A 20,951-nucleotide genomic window follows, 5' to 3' on the forward strand; every position below is an offset into this window, starting at 1 on the left:
GCCAACAAGGTCGTCGGATCTCTCCCCAGTTGAGAACGTCTGGAGCAGTGTGAGCAGGGCCCTCCATCCAGCTCGGGATTTTGACGATCTAACGCACCAATTGGCCAGATGTTGATGCGACATTTCTCAGGAGGGCATCCAACATGCTATCAATCACTGCTAAGCCGAATAATTGCTTGCTTAAAGGACACAGGTGCAACTGTGCGTTACTGGGTTGCTCAATATGTGAAGCTCTTTCTCTTGAATGTACCATCCAATTTTTCTGATATGGTGATCGTATCTTTTCTGTACACGCACATAAAATCTATCTATTTCCATCCCATTCGGATATCCTTCGTGGCGCGTTGTTTTTTTTTTTCCTTAACGTGTAAAAATACTATGTATTTAGATGTTACATTTAACCTACTGATAGGAGTCCACATCTGCCGTTGGCGTTTTCCTCTTTGCATCCAGTACAACACTTTCTGACACCATGACTCCCTTCGCTTTTCTTCCCGATACGGCAGGATGCTGTGCTTAATTATATACGAACTTGCGTTAATTTTAACAGCGCAGTCGACCTGTAGGCGCCTTTAAACAAACTCCGCTTGCGCAAACTGTGTCGCCTGCTGTGTTATTCTCTGCAACAGCACATCATATAGTTTTGTTTGGATGGCCATTTTTCGCAGCTGCTACGGAATCAATTTTTACCTTCCTCCGCTTTCGGGTTTTTCCCATTTTTTGGTGGCTCTCGCAAGACCGAAGGGCTTTTAGCCATCATTTGAAGTTTTGAATACTTTGTTTACACTATTTGTCTTCCGACACACGGATCAAAATTTCTGTAACACTGTTCCGCAGTTGTACTTTTAATACATAGAGCCTCTCTATATAGGGCACTACTGAATTATAGGGGAAACACCTAACTGCCGAGCCAATTTCAAAGAACACCTCAGTAGAGTCGGGTTTGGTGGGGGAAGGTATTCTGTAGATACGCTCGTTCTCCACGCCGAGCCAGTAAGCGTGATTGTGTGTCCCGCTGTCCAGTGTCTTGAGCCTGCAGTAACGAGCGACTACGGTGACGCTGCAGATGCGGCAGTGGGCAGCTTAGCATAATGGCCTTCCGTACTGAAATGCGGATGTCATTTCACATTCAAGAGAAATAAAAGTTCACCCTCACGATGGCTCTTCTTGTTGTCGAGTTACCTCGTTGAAGAAAATGATTGTCGCAGCACAACTTGTATTTCGTCGGCCTTCACAGACAAGGGACGTTAGAAATTATGTGACAAAAGAAAAGGAATGAAAGTGACGTACGTTCCAAGAATGGAGGATGTAGCACCCCGGGCTTTGGAACAGCCCAACTGAAATGTGACAATTTTTTTCCTGTTATTTTTGCTCTCAGTTCAGAACAACTGCACGGAGTTACTCCCTCAGCGATGACGCGGCGCCGCCACGATTGCCGAACAGCAACTGCAAATTTAGTTGAAAAGATTCTTTGTGTGACGAATATTAGCGATAAAAATATAGCTACTTAAAGTAAAATGAGCACACGAAAACAGACACATTCGACTGAGATAGCACCTTTCAATTATCTCGCTCTCTTACATCGAGGATGTTTTAATAACATTTGACGGTTTCACAATTTTCTTTGCATCTTTAAGTCATCAGTCTTCTGACTGGTTTGTTGCGGCCCGCCACGAATCTCTCTCCTGTGCCAACCATTTCATCTCAGAACAGCAATTGCAATCTACATCCTCATTTATTTGCTTGTTGTATGCCAGTCTCGGTCTTCCTGTTCAAGTTGTTATCCTCTACAGCTACCAGTAGTAAGTACCATGAACGTTATTCCCTGATGTCTTAACAGATGTATTATCATCCTGTCCCTCTTTGTCAGTGTTTTTCACATAGTCCTTTCCTCGCCGCTTCTGCGGAGAACCACCTCATTCCTTACCTTATAAAACCAGCTAATTTTCAACGTTATTCTGTAGCACCGCATCCCAAATGCTTCGATGCTCTTCTATTCCGGTTTTCCGACGGACCATGTTTCACTACCATATAATGCTGTGCTCCACAAATACGTCTCAGATTTTTTCCTCAAATTAAGGCTTATGCTTCATACTAGCAGCCTTCTCTTGACCACGAGTGCCCTTTTTGCCAGTGCTAGTCTGCTTTTTATCTTCTTGCTTCGTCCCGTTTTCCCCTATAGCTTACGCCTATTTTTCTCATAATTTCGAACATCTTGCACCACTTTTCCAGGTGGACAAATCCTATGAAAGTGTGTTGATGTTTCTTCAGTCTTGCTTCCATTATCAACCGCCATGTCAGAAATTCCTCTCTAGTGTCTTTTACCTTTGGGAATAACAAGGCTCACTTCCCAGTACGACCATTTACCTGAATACCGCGGTGTTCCATTGAAATGGACAAGGCTGATTTCCATTCGTATTCTTACCCATTTTGAGTTGAGTCTCGTCTATCAATGTCGACAGGGCGCGTATGTTATACCACCTTTCAAACCAAGTTATCATATTGATTTATCACTTGCATATTAAACGGCAGTCTCGTATTCACATATGATTTCACGTGCAGTCTTGACGGAAGACTGACGACTTGCCAGTCAATTCCTTACATTACTGAAAGCGAATGCCAGGATGGCTCCTTTGAACAGGCACGGCCAACTTTCTTCACCAGTCCGAGCTTGGGGTCTGTCACTAACGAACTCGTTGTCAATGCGATATTAAACGATACTCTTACTTCCGTCCTTTATGGCTTCTATTTCCTGTTTGTGCAACTTTCACAGCTGCCCTGAAACAACAGTTTTAACAACAGTAAACAGACACACAGCCACTCCATAGCAACTTAGTACGAGCTCGGGCTGAAGCTGGGTATTACGTGGCTAATAACCCTGTCCATTTGTGGTTACATCGCCATCTCCTTATGATTTTGAGTAATGTGCGATATTCGCTCACGTCAACCGGTGGTGCGCGCAAAAATGCATGTTCGACATATTGCTCGTGTAACGCACCATCTGTCGTGAATATTCCAGCTGTATTTAACAGCGATGTGACACTATCTTCGTGCACCAAGATAATCTGCAATGTGGATACCGCCTTTTTTTAAGTTAATAATTCCATTTCTCTCAGTAAAGTTATGAAGCATGTTTGGCGGAGAATGAAACCCAGTGCCATCCCACAGCCTTTTTTCGGAAGCTTTTTGGGGAAACTCTGATCAATTTCACAATTTTACTTAGAAATAACAGTCTAGATCAAATCACGTGTATTGGTGACCAGGTCGCACTACAAAGATGAGTGCCACCCGTTGACAGCATCTGGAGACTTCTGCGATTCCTGCTCCGTCGATCCGTCTCCACACATCAACTTTGGAGTGCAGTCTGAAGATGGTCCGCCTTAGGACTGAAACCAATCACTAATAAATGGAATTTGTTCTATCTAGACTTTTTCTAAATACAATGGGTCACCACAAATTGAGCTTTATAGATTATCTTCGTTGCATGCTGCATGTGGATTTGGGATCCAACTGAAGACACTGTTGTGTTCGGGAATTTTATGCCACTATTTGTCCTCCTCTTTCCGGATTCTGAATACTTATTGTTGTTTTGTAGGGCGGGCAACCACAGCCAAACTTCGACATTTTTCCAAAGAAAATTCCGCACTGGCTGTATCAATGTTTTTTAATTAAATCTGCGACCGGTTTCGCACCACTTATCGGTGCATCCTCCTGAGGATACAGCCAGTGCGGAATTTTCTTTGGAAAAATGAATACTTATTTCTTAGATTACCAGAATACCAACTGTTTATATCTAGATCGCAGTTCTTCGCACTAACGTGCCTTAGCGATCTCTGCCATGGTAGCAGGTAGTTATAGCTACAAGACTACACCAGAATACGGAAAGAGACAGTTGAAACTGCTCCATAAAAGATCTTTCCCCATTATCGTCTGAGAGAAGTAACGCTAATATAAGGAACAGTCTAAGACACAAAAAACTCACCTGTTATGCGAAGAGGAACAGTTCGTGTTGATCATGTGACCATCTGCAAAGAAAAGGAAAGAAATGAGTGTTAGAGAGCAGTTTTTAGTAATCATTCGTGACAAGACATTAAGAAAGCACACTCGAACTCTGGCGGCAGAGCGTAAATAGGATGGGGCGGCCGCTTCCTCGCCCTTCTTCCTGCGGAGTGACAGGGCGCTCGCCGCACCTGCCGCAGTCAGACTTCCGGAGCCGCGTCCTCGCCGCTCTTTTGTTTCCCCGCCAGAGCTGCAATTACCTTACAATGGCAGCTTCCTGCCAGCTTACGTCACCAGGTCTCGCTCCGAACACAGCCCGCACAAGCTCCCCAAGCAATGAGGCGGGAGCACCTCAGAAAGGGCGCGACCGGCATGCCGACCTTCACACCGCCCGGTGTCACAGTCGCCAACTGCTGTGTCGCTAACAACAGGAAGTATTCTCTTTCATCCTAGGACTGTTTTTATACATATAAAAACCCCACTCACTGCAAAGAGCTCAATACCACAGCCTACGAGAACAGTAGAACAGTAGAGACATGATTCGCCCCTTCACATGCCGTCGACGGCGAGGTCATTAGAGAAGGAGCACAACCTAGGAATGGAACAGGATGCGGAGCGAAATCGGCCGCGTCCTTTCCTAAGGACACATCTTGACGATTACCTTAATCGATTTAATGAAGCTACGGAAACCCAAATCTGGATGGCAGAACAGGGCTTGAACCTTCTCCCTTATGAATGTGAGTCCTGTGGATTGGTTTGGGAGAGAGGACCAAACAGCGAGGTCATCGGTCCCATCGGATTAGGAAAGAACGGGAGAGGAAATCGGCCGTGCCCTTTCAAAGGAACCATCTCGGCATTTACCTGAAGCAATTTAGGGAAATCGCGGAAAACCTAAATCAGGAAGGCCGGACGCGGGTTTGAAGCGTCGTCCTCCCGAATGCGAGTCCTGTGCCTTGACCACTGTGCTACTTCGCTCGGACATGTCTTCGGATTACATTCGGACTTTTGCTAGAGTTTATCGTCACGCAGTAAAAGAATACGTTTGAACCAGGTTTAATTATACACTCCTGGAAATTGAAATAAGAACACCGTGAATTCATTGTCCCAGGAAGGGGAAACTTTATTGACACATTCCTGGGGTCAGATACATCACATGATCACACTGACAGAACCACAGGCACATAGACACAGGCAACAGAGCATGCACAATGTCGGCACTAGTACAGTGTATATCCACCTTTCGCAGCAATGCAGGCTGCTATTCTCCCATGGAGACGATCGTAGAGATGCTGGATGTAGTCCTGTGGAACGGCTTGCCATGCCATTTCCACCTGGCGCCTCAGTTGGACCAGCGTTCGTGCTGGACGTGCAGACCGCGTGAGACGACGCTTCATCCAGTCCCAAACTTGCTCAATGGGGGACAGATCCGGAGATCTTGCTGGCCAGGGTAGTTGACTTACACCTTCTAGAGCACGTTGGGTGGCACGGGATACATGCGGACGTGCATTGTCCTGTTGGAACAGCAAGTTCCCTTGCCGGTCTAGGAATGGTAGAACGATGGGTTCGATGACGGTTTGGATGTACCGTGCACTATTCAGTGTCCCCTCGACGATCACCAGTGGTGTACGGCCAGTGTAGGAGATCGCTCCCCACACCATGATGCCGGGTGTTGGCCCTGTGTGCCTCGGTCGTATGCAGTCCTGACTGTGGCGCTCACCTGCACGGCGCCAAACACGCATACGACCATCATTGGCACCAAGGCAGAAGCGACTCTCATCGCTGAAGACGACACGTCTCCATTCGTCCCTCCATTCACGCCTGTCGCGACACCACTGGAGGCGGGCTGCACGATGTTGGGGCGTGAACGGAAGACGGCCTGACGGTGTGCGGGACCGTAGCCCAGCTTCATGGAGACGGTTGCGAATGGTCCTCGCCGATACCCCAGGAGCAACAGTGTCCCTAATTTGCTGGGAAGTGGCGGTGCGGTCCCCTACGGCACTGCGTAGGATTCTACGGTCTTGGCGTGCATCCGTGCGTCGCTGCGGTCCGGTCCCAGGTCGACGGGCACGTGCACCTTCCGCCGACCACTGGCGACAACATCGATGTACTGTGGAGACCTCACGCCCCACGCGTTGAGCAATTCGGCGGTACGTCCACCCGGCCTCCCGCATGCCCACTATACGCCCTCGCTCAAAGTCCGTCAACTGCACATACGGTTCACGTCCACGCTGTCGCGGCATGCTACCAGTGTTAAAGACTGCGATGGAGATCCGTATGCCACGGCAAACTGGCTGACACTGACGGCGGCGGTGCACAAATGCTGCGCAGCTAGCGCCATTCGACGGCCAACACCGCGGTTCCTGGTGTGTCCGCTGTGCCGTGCGTGTGATTATTGCTTGTACAGCCCTCTCGCAGTGTCCGGAGCAAGTATGGTGGGTCTGACACACCGGTGTCAATGTGTTCTTTTTTCCATTTCCAGGAGTGTATTTGGATATCTCACTGCTGCAGAATTTCTTAAGCAACACTGTCAGGTTCCAAGCTAAAACACACTTAAGTGAATCATGCTTAAACTTGCATTTTTATCTGCCATATGCTTCTTCGATATTTTGTACGGAAAACTAACAAATGTTCAAATGTGTGTGAAATCTTATGGGACTTAACTGCTAAGGTCATCAGTCCCTAAGCTTACACACTACGTAACCTAAATTATCCTAAGGACAAACACACACACCCATGCCCGAGGGAGGACTCTAACCTCCGCCGGGATTCAGCCGCACAGTCCATGACTATAGCGCCTGCGACCGCTCGGCTAAACCCGCGCGGCTGGAAAACTAACACAGTAGATGATGTGACAGCAGCTATGTTATGGGTATAAACCTTAGTTATTTACCGAGCTGACGAAGTAAATCCGCAGTAGAATAAAAAACTTTACTTCCGATCTAGCTCATCTCTAACACATACCTCTAAAAGAATTCGAAGTCTGAACTGTTTTAAAATACAATGATATACATCCGCATTCTCTTACGGAGAATCAGACTGCGATCAAAACTTGCCAACAATATCTCAATAAGTCAGTGACTGGTTTGAGAGAAACGAAGATAACTGTTAGATTAGTCCTGTGCAATGACGATATGGGGTACGTTCCGCATAGAATTACTCGTCGAAGCACAGGAAAGTAACTTGCGACCCCAAATCGAATACTTCTTATCTTCGTCCGTACACAAAGACACATATTCTGCCGGCCGGAGTGGCCGAGCGGTTGTATACGCTACAGTCTGGAACCGCGCGACCGCTACGCTCGCAGGTTCGAATCCTGCTTCGGGCATGGATGTGTGTGACGTCCTTAGGTTAGTTAGGTTTAATTAGTTCTAAGTTCAAGGGGACTGATGACCTAAAATGTTAAGTCTCATAGTGCTCAGAGACATTTGAACCTATTTTGGGTTGAAAAATATGATCTCGGGACTTGAAATAATAAAGTACGTAAAGCCGTCAACGTTTCGTTGTTTGTGGCACAGAGCTATTCGGAGATACCATTTGACGTTTACGAAGGTCGTCGGGCGCAGCTAACACACGCGTGTTATATTGCCAGCGTTGTGTGACGTCCCACGCAGTGGCGGCTGGAGGCCTTCAGCAGCATATGGGCCCAATCAAGAGGGTCGTGTTTGTTTGCGTGGGACCCCTGCAGGCGGAGTGGAACGCCGTGGCTGCGGCGGGGGAGGGAGCTGGTCGCCGCACCTGCCGCCCCTCAGCGCTCTGCCCGCGCTCCAACCTGTTGACTCTGCCGCGTGTCGTGACCTGACGGCGCTCACGTCTCGTCTCACTTTGCCATTATTTACAGCCACTGCCTATGCGACGCAGAACAATGCTCGCGACCCCGCGGGATGAAGCAGTTGGTGTCTTAGTACCTACGGCTGAGGCTGAGGAGAACACGATACAGGTCACAATCAAATTTCCCAGAAACTCTGCGTAGTGGAAGACGAGTCAAAATAAACGAAAAAGTGTCTCGGCTTGTTGTTGTTGCTGTTGTGGTCTTCAGTCCAGAGACTGGTTTGATGCAGCTCTCCATGCTACTATATCCTGTGCAAGCTTCTTCATTTGACATTCCACGCTCCGATACGTAGAACGCCAGTTTTCTTTCTCCTGACAACAACGTCTTCCTGAGTAGTCCCCGCCCGGAGATCCGAATGGGGGACTATTTTACCTCCGGAATATTTTACCCAAGAGGACGCCATCATCATTTAACCCTACAGTAAAGCTGCATGCCCTCGGGAAAAATTATGGCTGTAGTTTCCCCTTGCTTTCCAGCCGTTCGCAGTACCAGCACTGCAAGGCCGTTTTGGTTGGTGTTACAAGGCCAGATCAATCATCGAGACTGTCGCCCCTGCAACTACTGAAAAGGCTGCTGCCCCTCTTCAGGAACCACACGTTTGTCTGGCCTCTCAACAGATACCTCTTCGTTGCGGTTGCACCTACGGTACGGCTATCTGTATCGCTGAGGCACGGAAGCCTCCCCACCAACGGCAAGGTCCATGGCTCATGGGGGCGGGGGGTAGCTTATCCGTATATATTCGATAGTTTCTAAGAAAACTACGGTAAAAGTTTTCGACTTAATTCAGATGCCGTTTGGCGCAAGATAATCTCAGCTGAAATGGTGGCTACCGACTCGTCCCTTCTCACTTTTGCGGCCACAGTTCGAAACACAATTATTGTATTTATTTATTTTTATTCATGTACCCATGTCCGCAGAAGGTTACTACATGGATGTTTCTGATCAAGTTAGGGGATACAAATGCGATAGTTGCTGTAAAATTGCAACTGGGTTTCAGAGTAAGTGTCCCGCATTTATTACATAATACCTTCGTGTGTGTGTGTGTGTGTGTGTGTGTGTGTGTATGACATTTTCATGGGTTAAAATATTTTTAAACACTCATACTCCGATATTTCACTCTTATATGACATCCCATATTTTATTCTTAAGTTTATTCAACAGGACGTTTTGGTGCATCCCCTTGGGTGAAACCGTTCATTGAAACATTCAAAACAGAATTTCTGAACACGACGAGCATCGTGCTAATGCAGGTTTGCCACAGTGACATTTCTTCGTAGGTATCTCACTCGAGAAAGAAACGGCGTTAACACTGCTGAATATTTCACGCGCTGACAATGTCTGTGGCAATCTACGCATAACGGACCAATTTACCGAAAACTAGCGCTTGCAAACGAGTATGAATCAAGATGCACAACAAGAATTTCACTGAAAACATTTTCGAATAATTTCCTCGTTCATTGATCAATTTCTTCTCTTCTTTTTAAAATATATTCACCAGTAGTACATGAATAATGAGAACGTTATTTCAATATAAATTGGAAAACATTCGGGCATGGGAGTAGATAAATGAAACGTAAACATGAAAATAATATCAGGTTTCCAACACTGGACGCAAAAGCTCCAAACCTCAATGCATTAGCCTCTCTGCCACTGCTTTAGCTAAAAAAAATTTTCTCGCTAAAATGCACATGAAGTAGCGCCTACCTCGAAAAATTTGACGGTCATTTTCTCAGAAAATGGATGCATTATATGTTTATGCTTTAAGGATAAAAATTGGAAATCGCTGACTACCGTCCTATAAGCGTGAAGTCTACAAACTTTAAAACGACATACTTTTGAGAGGCCTGTTTTAGATCAAAGTTTATCAAATTCGATAATCTCCTCCAGGGTAATATTAAGTTGCACGTCGCTTTTATGGACTACACCAATGTCTTTCTGTTCCAAATTCATGACTTTTTAATGACCTAATGAATACAGAATAACAATTATTCACGAAATTTCTCAACACAACAGAGCACGAACCAAACATTCTGGATGTGTAAGACGAAGTAAAGGCTCGGCGATCTTAGTTCTCGAAAACTATTCATGTAGTTGCTAAACATGTTTTCAGAAGCGGACTGAGATGAGAAATGATCCTACGATGCAAAATGAAATTAATTTATAGCAAGAGTGGTTGTGAGAGTAACAAATTAATGATAATCTTAACTAAACAGTGTTAGTAAACTTTAATACCGGGTGTTCAAGAAGTAACTATGCAGTGCCTTGTTGTGGTGTTCTAAGTAAAGATTGATACGATTGTCAATTATTAATACGTTTTCCATTGTTTAACATATCTGAACCGTATTTGACCAGATATTTGTATTTGTTCGCATGTCCGGTTTGACTGAAGACCAACGTCTCGGGTGACATTGTGATCCAGGTCACCATGCTGATGACTGAACAAAGAGTGTTTCTTGTGGAGCATGTGTTCCGCAATGGACACAAGTTTGCCTAAGCAGTAGAAGCTCCATTTGCAGCAAAGTTCCCAGGAGTGAAGATGCCTAATCGCAATGCTGTACGGAACCTCATCACCAAGTTTCGAAAGACCAGTCGCTTTCATAATGCTCTAAAATCAGACACGCCATCCACATACGAAGAGAAGGTGGCGGACGTGCAAGACATCATGCTGCGAAGTCCAAAGAAATCGGCTAGACAACTAGCTCAGCAGGCCCACGTGTCCGTATGTTCCGCTCAAAAGATTCTCCGGACGTCACTGTCCATGTATCCGTACACAATATCGGTCGTGCATGAACTGAGACACACCGATCTCCCGATGCGTGTGAACTTTCGCAACTGATTTCTGTTCTTCCTGCAGGACAATGATGAGGGAATTCTAGACAAAGTTTTTCACGGATGAAGTATGGTTTCACCCTTCCGGTTACGTGAGCAGCCGGAATAGTCGTGTATGGACTACGGAGAATCCGCAAGAATATAAGGTGTCCCCACCGCATGATCAAAAGGTTGGTGTGTGTGTGTGTGTGTGTGTGTGTGTGTGTGTGTGTGTGTGTGTGGTGCGCCGTGACTCAAACGCACCATTGGGCCGATCTTCTTTCGGGACACTATAAACGCAGAACGGTACTACACCTGCATTCTGGAGCCCTTCGTAGGTGAACTGAATGAGGACGAAACTGAAAATGGCTCTGAGCACTATGGGACGTAACTTCTGAGGTCATTAGTCCCCTAGAACTTAGTACTACTTAAACCTAACTAACCTAAGGACATCACACACATCCATGCCCGGGGCAGGATTCGAACCTGCGACCGTAGTAGTCGCGCGGTTCCAGACTGTAGCGCCTAGAACCGCTCGGCCACAATTGAGAATGCCTGCTTCCAACAGGATGGGGCGACTGCAAATACCGCCCACAAGACGATTAACTTTTTAAAGGAGATCTTCGGTGACCGCATCATCTCTCGAGGACTCAGGCCTCCGCGTTTACCCGACTGGGCTCCATCGGATTACTTTCTATGGGGTATGTTGAAGGGAAATGCTTATGAAGGCAATCCACACACCATACAAGAACATGCTGCACTGACACGTCACATTCGGAACATCACTCTCAATGTTCTACACGTCTTAAAGAACACGCAGAAAAGTGTGCAACTGTGTCCTCAAGTTCAAGGGGATCACTTCCAGCATGTCTTGTACCTTCCATGACTTCAATACAGCAAGTTATGAACTTCATAGCTACTTATTGAACACTCTGTATTACTAATTCATTTATGCTGACAAAGATTGAGAATGTCTTATACTTACTAGTCTTCAGCTGAAACTCTGGATCGTCCGTGTCAGTGAAGAACCACGTCTGCAACAGAAGAACAAGACCATCGTTAATTTTTTCTTAAACAGAAGAGGAGGAGGGTGAGCGAGCTAGAGAGAGAGAGAGAGAGAGAGAGAGAGAGAGAGAGAGAGGAAGGGAAGTAGAGAACGAACGAGGGAGTTATTAACGAAGATGAAAGGAAATTGTGATTGTAGACGGAAGAAGAGAATTGTGGGACGAGGACGTGCCCGCAGGGATGTGTGGCTGGGCCGCCGTGACAATAACTCGCAGACACCTACCTAATTGGGACAGGCGATGACACGGCGCTATACGGGAACGGGGGGACACGCGTTCTCTGTGGGGACAACGGGCGGAGACCGAGGGGTGCCTGGCCGTGCATGCCCTCGCAAGAAGCAGCAGCCAATTACGGGTCAGCTCCTGTCGGCCCAGAGCGACACACACACACACACACACACACACACACACACACACACACAGGGAATTACATGGGCGCCATCTTCGCTCAGAAAAATGAACTGGACAGAAAGCGCAGCGCTGGAAACTCCAAAGTCACGCGAACAGTAATCCTTCACAAACAAGAGCGCCTCGTCAGCGAAAACACGTCCTGTTATTCTTTTCTCGGAACCTCGTGCTCATAATAGAGGGATTACGTTCGCTGCACGACAGTCGTCAGGAGGTACATGGACGATGCCGACGACAAAAAGAAAGAGGCGCAGTCTTCACGAAGTTTCGTCCTCCGAAGAGTTATACAGGTTCTAATTTCAAAATTTAAGAAGAAAATTATGGATAAACACAATTTGCGACTGGTGTTAATGCAAAGCCAACGGCATCTCTGAAGAACTTCTGCGCAGAGAACCACTCCACAACGTAATTTAAAGTCGACGGGAAATTCGAAACTTTTAAGAACATCAACTGAAGATGGAAACATTTTTAAAAACCACTGCGTCGACAACAGCTTCTAGATGAATGCTTATTTCATAATAAAACTTTGTTGAAGGTGACTAATAACAATCTTCGTAGACTCTGCTTTCAAGAGTTTTTAGGGTAGTGTTGAAACAGTTCAGCATGCGCTGTCTATGAAATTTTTGATTTCTTACTTAGTGCAAATAGTTCTACGCGCTAACTCAGTGTTTGTAAATGAACGATTTCTGAAGTACGTTCTTATAGAGTCATTCTTATTCCTCGCTTGTGTGTACGCACTAGTGTAGGTAAAAAAATAAAAAAAATCTGCGCTGCGAAGTAGTAAGGGGAGTCGATTACCACGATCCTGAATAGTCAGACGTTTGCGGGTATCTTGTCTGCGCGGTAACCACATACTGTTGTGCTTTGCCGAGTCTCTCTGATCGTACACTAATCAAAAGCAAAGCGATTTTTTAACGTAATATGGCCGGGCGAGATGGCCGAGCGGTTCTAGGCGCTACAGTCTGCGACCGCTATGGTCGCAGGTTCGAATCCTGCCTCGGGCATGCATGATGTCCTTAGGTTGGTTAGTTTTAAGTAGTTCTAAGTTCTAGGGGACTGATGGCCTCAGAAGTTAAGTCCCATAGTACTCAGAGCCATTTGTACCGTTTTTTTTAACGTAATATGGATGGGTGGAAAACAAAATAGGCGCAATTTCGTTCATAATAGAGGACGGGCCTGTCCACGATCGATGGAGCCAACGAATGTGGAACAGGGACAACACAGGCTTCTGTTAGCAACAGGAGTGCTGGTGGATACTTCTCCGCTGGCGAATGTAAACTTCTGACACTGTAATTGTTGCCGACTTGTTTTTGTCAATATTTGTAAGGCTTGGTCGTTCTTATATGAAGGGTTCATAACCAAATACTATTAAAATTACTTATTTGGTTTTCTCGAACTGTTAATAGCGATTTAACTATATCGACGTAACTGATCTCTGATCCTTTGCAGTGCACACACGATGTGCGAATGTTTCTTTCAAGCAAGCTGTTATCCAGTGGGAAAGAATCAATGCATTTCTGCGCATCAAAACTTCCCTTTAGCCATACATAACAAAAACTGCTAGCACAGAACTGTGAACTACGTCCATTTTATTTCCCGTAAATTCAACTAAATACCTAGATATTACAATTACGAACAACTTAAATTGGAAAGATCACATAGAAAATGTTGTGGGGAAGGCTAACCAGAGGCCGCGTTTTATTGGCAGGACACTTAGAAAATTTAACAGACCTACTAAGGAGACTGGCTACACTAGGCTTGTCCGTCCTCTTTTTAGAATACTGCTGCGCGGTGTGGGATCCTTACCAGGTAGGGCTGACGGAGTACATCGAAAAAGTTCAAAGGAAGGCAGCACGTTTCGTATTGTCGCGAAATATGGGGGAGAGTGTCACAGAAATGATACAGGATTTGGGATGGACATCATTAAAAGAAAGGCGTTTTTCGTTGCGACGGAATCTTCTCACGAAATTCCAATCACCAACTTTCTCCTCCGAATGCGAAAATATTTTGGTGACACCGACCTACTTTGGGAGAAACGATCACCATGATAAAATAAGGGAAATCAGAGTTCGTACGGAAAGATGTAGGTGTTCATTCTTTCCGCGCGCTATACGAGTTTGGAACAATAGAGAATTGTGAAGGTGGTTCGATGAACCCTCTGCCAGGCACTTAAACGTGATTTGCTGAGTATTCATGTAGATTTTATTTATTTTTTAATGTAAGTCATGAACGCGTTTGCTAATGAATGAGACACAAAGGCAACGTTATTGCTAGCTGAATATTAACGGCACAGTCAGTCTCCCACAAAATCAATTTTAGGAGAAAGAACTTCCCAAGCGTCATTTTATACGAAAAATCTAAGGAAATGTACGGAACCAGTATTGACGCAGACGTGAAAACACAAAACGCGCAGTTTATGGACGAGTTACAGATAGTTTCCGAATAAACTGGGCCTTATAACCCGCTACATACTGCGATACCAACTGTATGTATGAAAAGGCGTTTCGTGCATTAACAGTTATAGCTGCGTCACAAATAGTGCCTGCCGCCAACTTTTTGCAGTTTCCCCGTTTGCTTTCAGGGTACTCGGTTCAAATACTTGCGCTGAATCAGCGCGTCGCAGCACTGTGTGGTATGTGTGACCACTGGTGAAGGATAATCCACCGGTCGGGGAACGGAGCAGCTCGATACCATCCGTCGGCGGAGCTACCACGGCGTGCAGCATTCCTCTGGACGGCCGACTGCGCGCAACAGCAGGCCGTAATGGCCTGTGGTGGTTGTAGCCCGCTGTATACGGCAGTGCTGGGCCATTAGGAACACCTGCGCGGAATAGGGTTACTGGATATGGCGCGCGCTATCGGTACCGGCGGATCGCCGAACATAAATCTGTATCAGCAATCTTCGCGATGTCATCTCTGTAACTAACGCACTACAGTTTCCTAATAGCGTTGACATTTTCTTATTAGAGTATTTGTTCTCCCTTCGTACTTGGAATGTTCTACAAGATTCTAACCGTGTGATTAACTAAATTAATTATTGTCAGCAGTAAATACTGCGTGCCAAGGCTGCCCTCACCACTACTTTAGACACTATCGGTTTATGATGTGAATGAATATACGCTTATTTCTTGTTAAATATGGAGAGGCAAGCAGTAGTCAGTGTAATATGAAACAACAGCATCTATTGGAAGTTTCCTGGCAGATTAAAACTGTGTGCCGTACCGACACTCGTACTCGGGACCTTTGCCTTTCGCGGGCAAGTGCTCTACAGCGCACACTCCGCTGCGGAGTGAAAATCTCATTCTGGAAACATCCCCCAGGCTGTAGCTAAGCTATGTCTCCGCAATATCCTTTCTTTCAGGAGTGCTGGTTCTGCAATGTTCGCAGGAGAGCTCCTGTAAAGTTTGGAAGGTAGGAGACGAGGTACTGGCAGAACTAAAGCTGTGAGGACGGGGCGTGAGTCGTGCTTGGGTAGCTCAGTCGGTAGAGCACTTGCCCGCGAAAGGCAAAGGTCCCGAGTTCGAGTCTCGGTCCGGATACACAGTTTTAATCTGCCAGGAAGTTTCATATCAGCGCACACTTCGCTGCAGAGTGAAAATCTCATTCTGATCTATTGGAAGCTTTATCTTCGTTAGAAAAACAAATACTTTTTCCAACTTTACTTTCCCCCCGGCGATTTATCTAATTTCAACCTAATGAATGAAATAAAATAATCGTGTGTTACTGATGGCCGGGAGTTCCCACCTGGGCACATTCGACCACCGAGCTGCCAACGTAACAAAGTACCCTCCACAGTGACTACGGAAGACGTAGGTAGAGATAGATTCCATGTGCTTTCTCTCCCTAATGTACTGACCGGAAGCTCTGAATTTATTCAGAACTTTAACTTTTAGTCCATCGGTAACTAACGAGGAAAACTCTCCATCGCCTCCCCCCCCCCCCTCCCACAGATTTAGTGGTAAGTTAGCCCACTGGTTAGCCCGTCAAAAACTGAACACAAATCAAGTATGGGAACAGGAAGAAGGTGTACTGAACTGTGGAAAAATGAAGTAGAACAGAAAGTGGTCGGTCCAAATTTGATCTGTGCAATATTGAGAAACACAAATGACCGTTGTGTCGTGGTTGTGTGGTCACGGTGCTGGACTGCGCGACGTAAGACCCGGGTTCACATCTCACCTGGTTCTTTCAACAAGATTGTGAACTTTCCGTCCGACTATTGACGTGTCTGTTCGCTGGATTCAGATTTGTGTAAGTGTCGTGGCGTAATGTAAGTTTGCAACAACGACGTGTAACGAAGGGACCTCCATACGTACGTACCACCACCTTGTTCTACACATGTACCACATGTTATGCCTCTTGCGTTCCGTTTTGGAAGTCGTCTCTTTAATTCCTTTTTTGTGACATAGTGCACACTCGTTTATTTGTCGTTTTCATTTCTGTGAGGGGTCTATGCGGTATCTCGCCTGCTCTCACTATTCCATCACAAAATACGAGTCATGTGGTAGTGTTACCGTCGGCAGTAAATGTGATGAATAGTGACAGCAGGCGAGATGCCGCACAGACCTCTCACAAACAACAAAACAACAAATAAACGTGTCAGAACTATGTTACAACAAAGGATTTCAAGAGTCAAAACTTCCAAGATGGAACGGAAGAGGCATAAACATGTGGTATCTATGTAGAACAACGTCCATTCGTTACACGTCGCTGTTGCAAACTGACATTACGCCATGACACACACAAATCTGAATAGAGGCAACAGACACGTCAATGACCGGACGGAAAGTTCGTAATTTTGTGAAAGAAAAAAGAAATTAGACCGAGTGAGATTTCAATCCGGATCTCCCGGTTACGCAGTCCAACACTGTGACCACGCAACCACGACACAAACGGTCATTTGTGTTGCACAGATTAAATTTGAACCGTTCGCTGTTTCTGTTTTTCTTCATTTTTCCACAGTTCAGTACACCTCCTTCCTGTTTTCATGCTTGATCTGTGTTCAGTTTTTGATGGGCTATCCAACGGACTAACTCATCGCTAAATCTGAGGGGGTGTGATGCGTCGTTTCCCTTGTAAGCTTGTAAGTATATGCTGTTACGTCAAATTCCGGTGACGAATCAGTCGTTCTGAGGCTACAGCGCTTCGCCGCGCATTCTGGAAGGGCAGCTGCGTTAAGCCGTCGGCACGCGGACAATACTGCTGTCGAACGTTAACGTTGAGCGCGACAAGTTCAACGTGCTGCTGAACGCTCAGGAACGATGCGACTTGTGCATACGGTGCGTAGGCCCCAACGTGGTATACGAGATCGCAACGCACTCCAGCGACAGTTGAGGGATGTTTCTAGTTCGTAAATCACATTGTTTATTAAACGGGAGCTCGTAAAATTCCCACGTTAGCTCTATTAAAACGGACATTTATCCATCGTCCACGAAAAGGAAAGTACCACGTCCAATCAATAAGGACAAAGGCTTATAAAAGTTCCATAACAAACAGTGCGTTACAAATTTGGAATACTTCTCCGCATAAGATAAACATTATTTCATCATTCCCACATTTTAGTAAAACCCCAAGATCAGCCTTACTTGATCACTGTTCCTACCCAGTAGCAGAATCTTTGCAACATGTGAATTACGAAGCGTAAAGAAGGAGCAAAATATCTTTATACACGTAGCGCAAGCTGTCCTTTAGATTAAGCCAATCGAACCAAGTCACCCCTCAAAAAAAGGTGAACTTGTATTTACATAACATCACATATTATAGTCTATACTTATATTAAACTAATAATAAAGTATGAGACCCTAATAAAAACGCGAATGTTAGGAAAAAAATTGGTTGTGTCAGGACGCGAACCACCGCCCCAACAAAAGAACTAATTACAGGTCAATGACGCTATTCATTACGCTTTTTTTAAAAAAAAAATCTCCTTTTGTTCGCTTTGGTTCGTTGTATCTGCTCGGGGCGTACATCGTAAGACATCCGTGTAAGTTTGTTATTAATCGATTAACTAAGTTTTTTATTACAGAGGACAGCTAACCCTCTGACCGAACACGCTGAGCTACCGTGCCGGCTAATAACAAATTGTGCCAAGAACAATGCGTTTTGAGTGGATCTTCAGTGTGTCGCTGCCTTCAAATAGCCTGCTCTCATTATACGCAAGTTACAATAATTCTTTTGCCACGAATATGATTTCTTATTTTTCTTTTTGAGCGAGTCACACAGTTAACAACGGGTTTTGCAGTGATTCTCAATTTTCTGGTGCTCGGAATGGTATATACACATATAGGCTTGAAATGAATGCCAATATGGCGCCTCACAACTCTGTACTGAAGGGAGACGGCGTGCGTGTGACGTAGGTGGCGTTGTGCCGTCTCATTGGTCAACGCTCAGACGCACGCTCAGAATATCTGACACGCCAGATATTGCTCTGCACGTTCGGAAAAACTCCCGAGCGTGCTATTCCACGCTGTGACGTCAGAAACTCGGCACACTCAACGGTCGGATGCACGGTCCGTGTGCCGACGGTTTACGGGCAGGTAGCGGGGAGGACGCGTCGTACCCAGAAGAGGCGAGGCGAGCTGCCAGCTGTGGAGGCCGTTCCCCTCGGCGCGCGGCCAACGCGTGGCGACGAGAAGGCGGTCGAGGACGCGACGGCCGCCGCTGGCCGCCCGCCACGGCCTTGGGCCGCGCCGCGACGCTGCGCCCGCCGCAGTCGCCTGCACTCTCGCGCGCCATGCGCCTCTCATCTGTGACGAAGTAAGGTGCTCCCATATTGCGGGGGTGCCTCCCGGCTGCAGCACGGAGACGGAAGAACAGCGAAAAATCGAGCGAGGCAGAGATCAGAAGTGTAACGTAACAAGCCACGCGTTAAGCCGTCGGCACACGGACCGTGCATTCGAACGTTGAGCGTGCCGAGTTTCTGATGTCATAGCGTGGATTAGCACGTTCGGGAGTCTTTCCGAACGTGCAGATCTGGCATGTCAGATATACTGAGCGTGCGCCTGAGCGTTGACCAATGAGATGGCACAACGCCACCAACGTCACAAGCACGCCGTCCCACTTCAGTACTGAGTTATGAGGCACCATATTGGCATTCATTTCATACACTACTGGCCATTTAAATTGCTACACCACGAAGATGGCGTGCTACAGACGCGAAATTTAACCGACAGGAAGAAGATGCTGTGATATACAAATGATCAGCTTCCCAGAGCATTCACACAAGGTTGACGCCTGTGGCGACACCTACAACGTGCTGACATGAGGAAAGTTTCCAACCGATTTCTCACACATAAACAGCAGTTGACCGGCATTGACTGGTGAAACATTGCCGTGATGCCTCGTGTAACGAGGAGAAATGCGTGCCATCACCTTTCCGACTTTGATAAAGGTCGGATTGTAGCCTATCGCGATTGTGGTTTATCGTATCGCGACAATGCTGCTCGCGTTGGTCGAGATCCAATGACTGTTAGCAGAATATGGAATCGGTGGGTTCAGGAGCGTAATACGGAACGCCGTGCTGGATCCCAACGGCCTCGTATCACTAGCAGTCGAGATGACAGACATCTTATCCTCATGGCTGTAACGGATCCTGCAGCCACGTCTCGATCCCTGAGTCAACAGATAGGGACGTTTGCAAGACGACAATCATCTGCACGAACAGTTCGACGACGTTCGACGACGTTTGCAGCATCATGGACTATCAGCTCGGAAACCATGGCTGCGGTTACCCTTGACGCTGCATCACAGCGCCTCCGATGGTGTACTCAACGACGAACCTGGATGCACGAATGGCAAAACGTCATTTTTTCGGATGAATCCAGGTTCTGTTTACAGCATCATGATGGTCGCATCCGCGTTTGGCGACGTCGCGGTGAACGCACATTGGAAGCGTGTATTCGTCATCGCCATACTGGCGTAACACCCGGCGTGATGGTATGGGGTGCCATTGGTTCCACGTCTCGGTCACCTCTTGTTCGGATTGACGGCACTTTGAACAGTGGACGTTACATTTCATATGTGTTGCGACCCGTGGCTCTACCCTCCATTCGATCCCTGCGAAACCCTACATTTCAGCAGGATAATGCACGACCCCAAGTTGCAGGTCCTGTACGGACCTTTCTGGATACAGGAAATGTTCGACTGCTGCCCTGGCTAGCACATTCTCCAGATATCTCACCAATTGAAAACGTCTGGTCAATGGTGGCCGAGCAACTGGCTCGTCACAATACGCCACTCACTACTTTTGGTGAACTGTGGTATCGTGTTGAATCTGCATGGGCAGCTGTACCTGTACACGTCATCCAAGCTCTGTTTGACTCAATGCCCAGGCGTATCAAGGCCGTTATTACGGCCAGAGGTGATTGTTCTGGGTACTGATTTCTCAGGCTCTATGCACCCAAATTGCGTGAAAATGTAATCACATATCAGTTCTAGTATAATATATTTGTCCAGTGAATACCCGTTTATCATCTGCATTTCTTCTTGGTGTATCAATTTTAATGGCCAGTAGTGTATATATGCCGTTTCTGAGCACCAGCAAATTGACAATCACTGGAAAACCCGTTGTTAACTGTGGATTCGTTCCAATAAAATAATGAGAAACACCATATTCGTGGCAAAAGAATTATTATAACTTGCGTATTATGAGACTAGGCTATTTGAAGGCAGCGACACACTGAAGATCCACCCAAAATACATTGTTCTTGGTACAATATGTTATAATTAAATTTCAATTAGTAACATGTCTACGATTAAGGTTCTCAGCAAGGCGTAACATACTACGATTATATGTATTAGTTGTGTTGTAGGTTTAGCGTAGTGAGTAGCGTCACTGTCCTCTACTGA

General features: G+C 46.3%; 1 protein-coding gene across 1 annotated transcript in view; it reads right to left on the reverse strand.

Moving 5' to 3' along the window:
• Positions 1–20,951, reverse strand: part of LOC126188969 (fringe glycosyltransferase) — a 620,508-nt gene that overhangs the window by 337,347 nt on the left and 262,210 nt on the right. The window contains exons 3-4 of the mRNA XM_049930739.1: positions 11,622–11,670; positions 3,983–4,025 (exon numbers count right to left, since the gene is read on the reverse strand). Coding sequence (XP_049786696.1) covers positions 3,983–4,025; positions 11,622–11,670 — 92 coding nt within the window. The remainder of the gene's footprint in view (positions 1–3,982; positions 4,026–11,621; positions 11,671–20,951) is intronic.

Source organism: Schistocerca cancellata, chromosome 1 (genome assembly GCF_023864275.1).
Source record: "Schistocerca cancellata isolate TAMUIC-IGC-003103 chromosome 1, iqSchCanc2.1, whole genome shotgun sequence".
Classification (NCBI taxonomy): Eukaryota; Metazoa; Arthropoda; class Insecta; order Orthoptera; family Acrididae; genus Schistocerca; species Schistocerca cancellata.